At 51.2% G+C, this 754-nt stretch overlaps 1 protein-coding gene across 1 annotated transcript; it reads right to left on the bottom strand.

The window, feature by feature from the left end:
* Positions 1-34: 34 nt before the first annotated feature.
* Positions 35-746, bottom strand: LOC117799551 (kallikrein-1; the record flags this gene model as incomplete). The annotated part of the gene is made up of 1 exon (XM_034652037.1): positions 35-746. A coding segment is annotated over one exon (711 nt), but the record flags the coding sequence as incomplete, so codon positions are not given.
* Between the last annotated feature and the right edge of the window lie 8 nt (positions 747-754).

Here is a 754-nt window from a genome sequence, read left to right as displayed (position 1 = left end):
GTGGGCTTTATTGAGAACATGGGACAATGTGATACTCAGTCATTTTCAGCCATAGTTTCTCTTATCCAGGTGTTGAAATTTAAAACTCTGGTGTAGATACCCGGCACATTGGGTTTACCGCAAGGGCTAGGGCCCCATGATGTGATACCTTGGAGAACACCATCACAGATCAGTGGGCCTCCTGAGTCACCCGCACAAGTGTCTTTGCCTCCATCCATATCTCCTGCACACAACATGTCATCTGTCACCTTCTCTATGTGGGCTTTGGCACAGTCCTCATTAGGCAGGAGCTTGAGGTTCACACACTGGAGCTCATCTGGGTATTCATATTTGACGGGTGTAATGCTGCCCCAGCCTGAGGCTAGGCATGTGCTCCCCAGCTTGGGCTCCTCAGTGGGCAGGTCGATGGGCTTCACAACATCTGTGATGTCAGCAGGCTTTTTGAGGCGGAGCAGCATCAGGTCATTGCTGTAGTCATCCTCAGGTTGTGGGGTGTGCTCATTCAGGAGGCTCATGTTGAAGTCAGGGTGAGGGATGGCTTTGCTGACAAGCCGGTGTTGGGCAGAGGGTTCATCCTCCAAAAAGTTGTTTTTGCCCAGCCACACCTGGTACTTGTCATTATGGCAGTGGGCAGCTGTGAGAACCCAGTTGGCGTTCAGCAGGATACCCCCACATTGATATTTGGTGAAGCGGTACACAGCCACTTGCCAGGGCTGGGAATTCTTCTCACAGTTAAATCCTCCAACAATTCGAG

This window comes from Ailuropoda melanoleuca, unplaced genomic scaffold (assembly GCF_002007445.2).
Source record: "Ailuropoda melanoleuca isolate Jingjing unplaced genomic scaffold, ASM200744v2 unplaced-scaffold52480, whole genome shotgun sequence".
NCBI lineage: Eukaryota > Metazoa > Chordata > Mammalia > Carnivora > Ursidae > Ailuropoda > Ailuropoda melanoleuca.
This window is presented reverse-complemented; position numbering and strand designations above follow the sequence as displayed.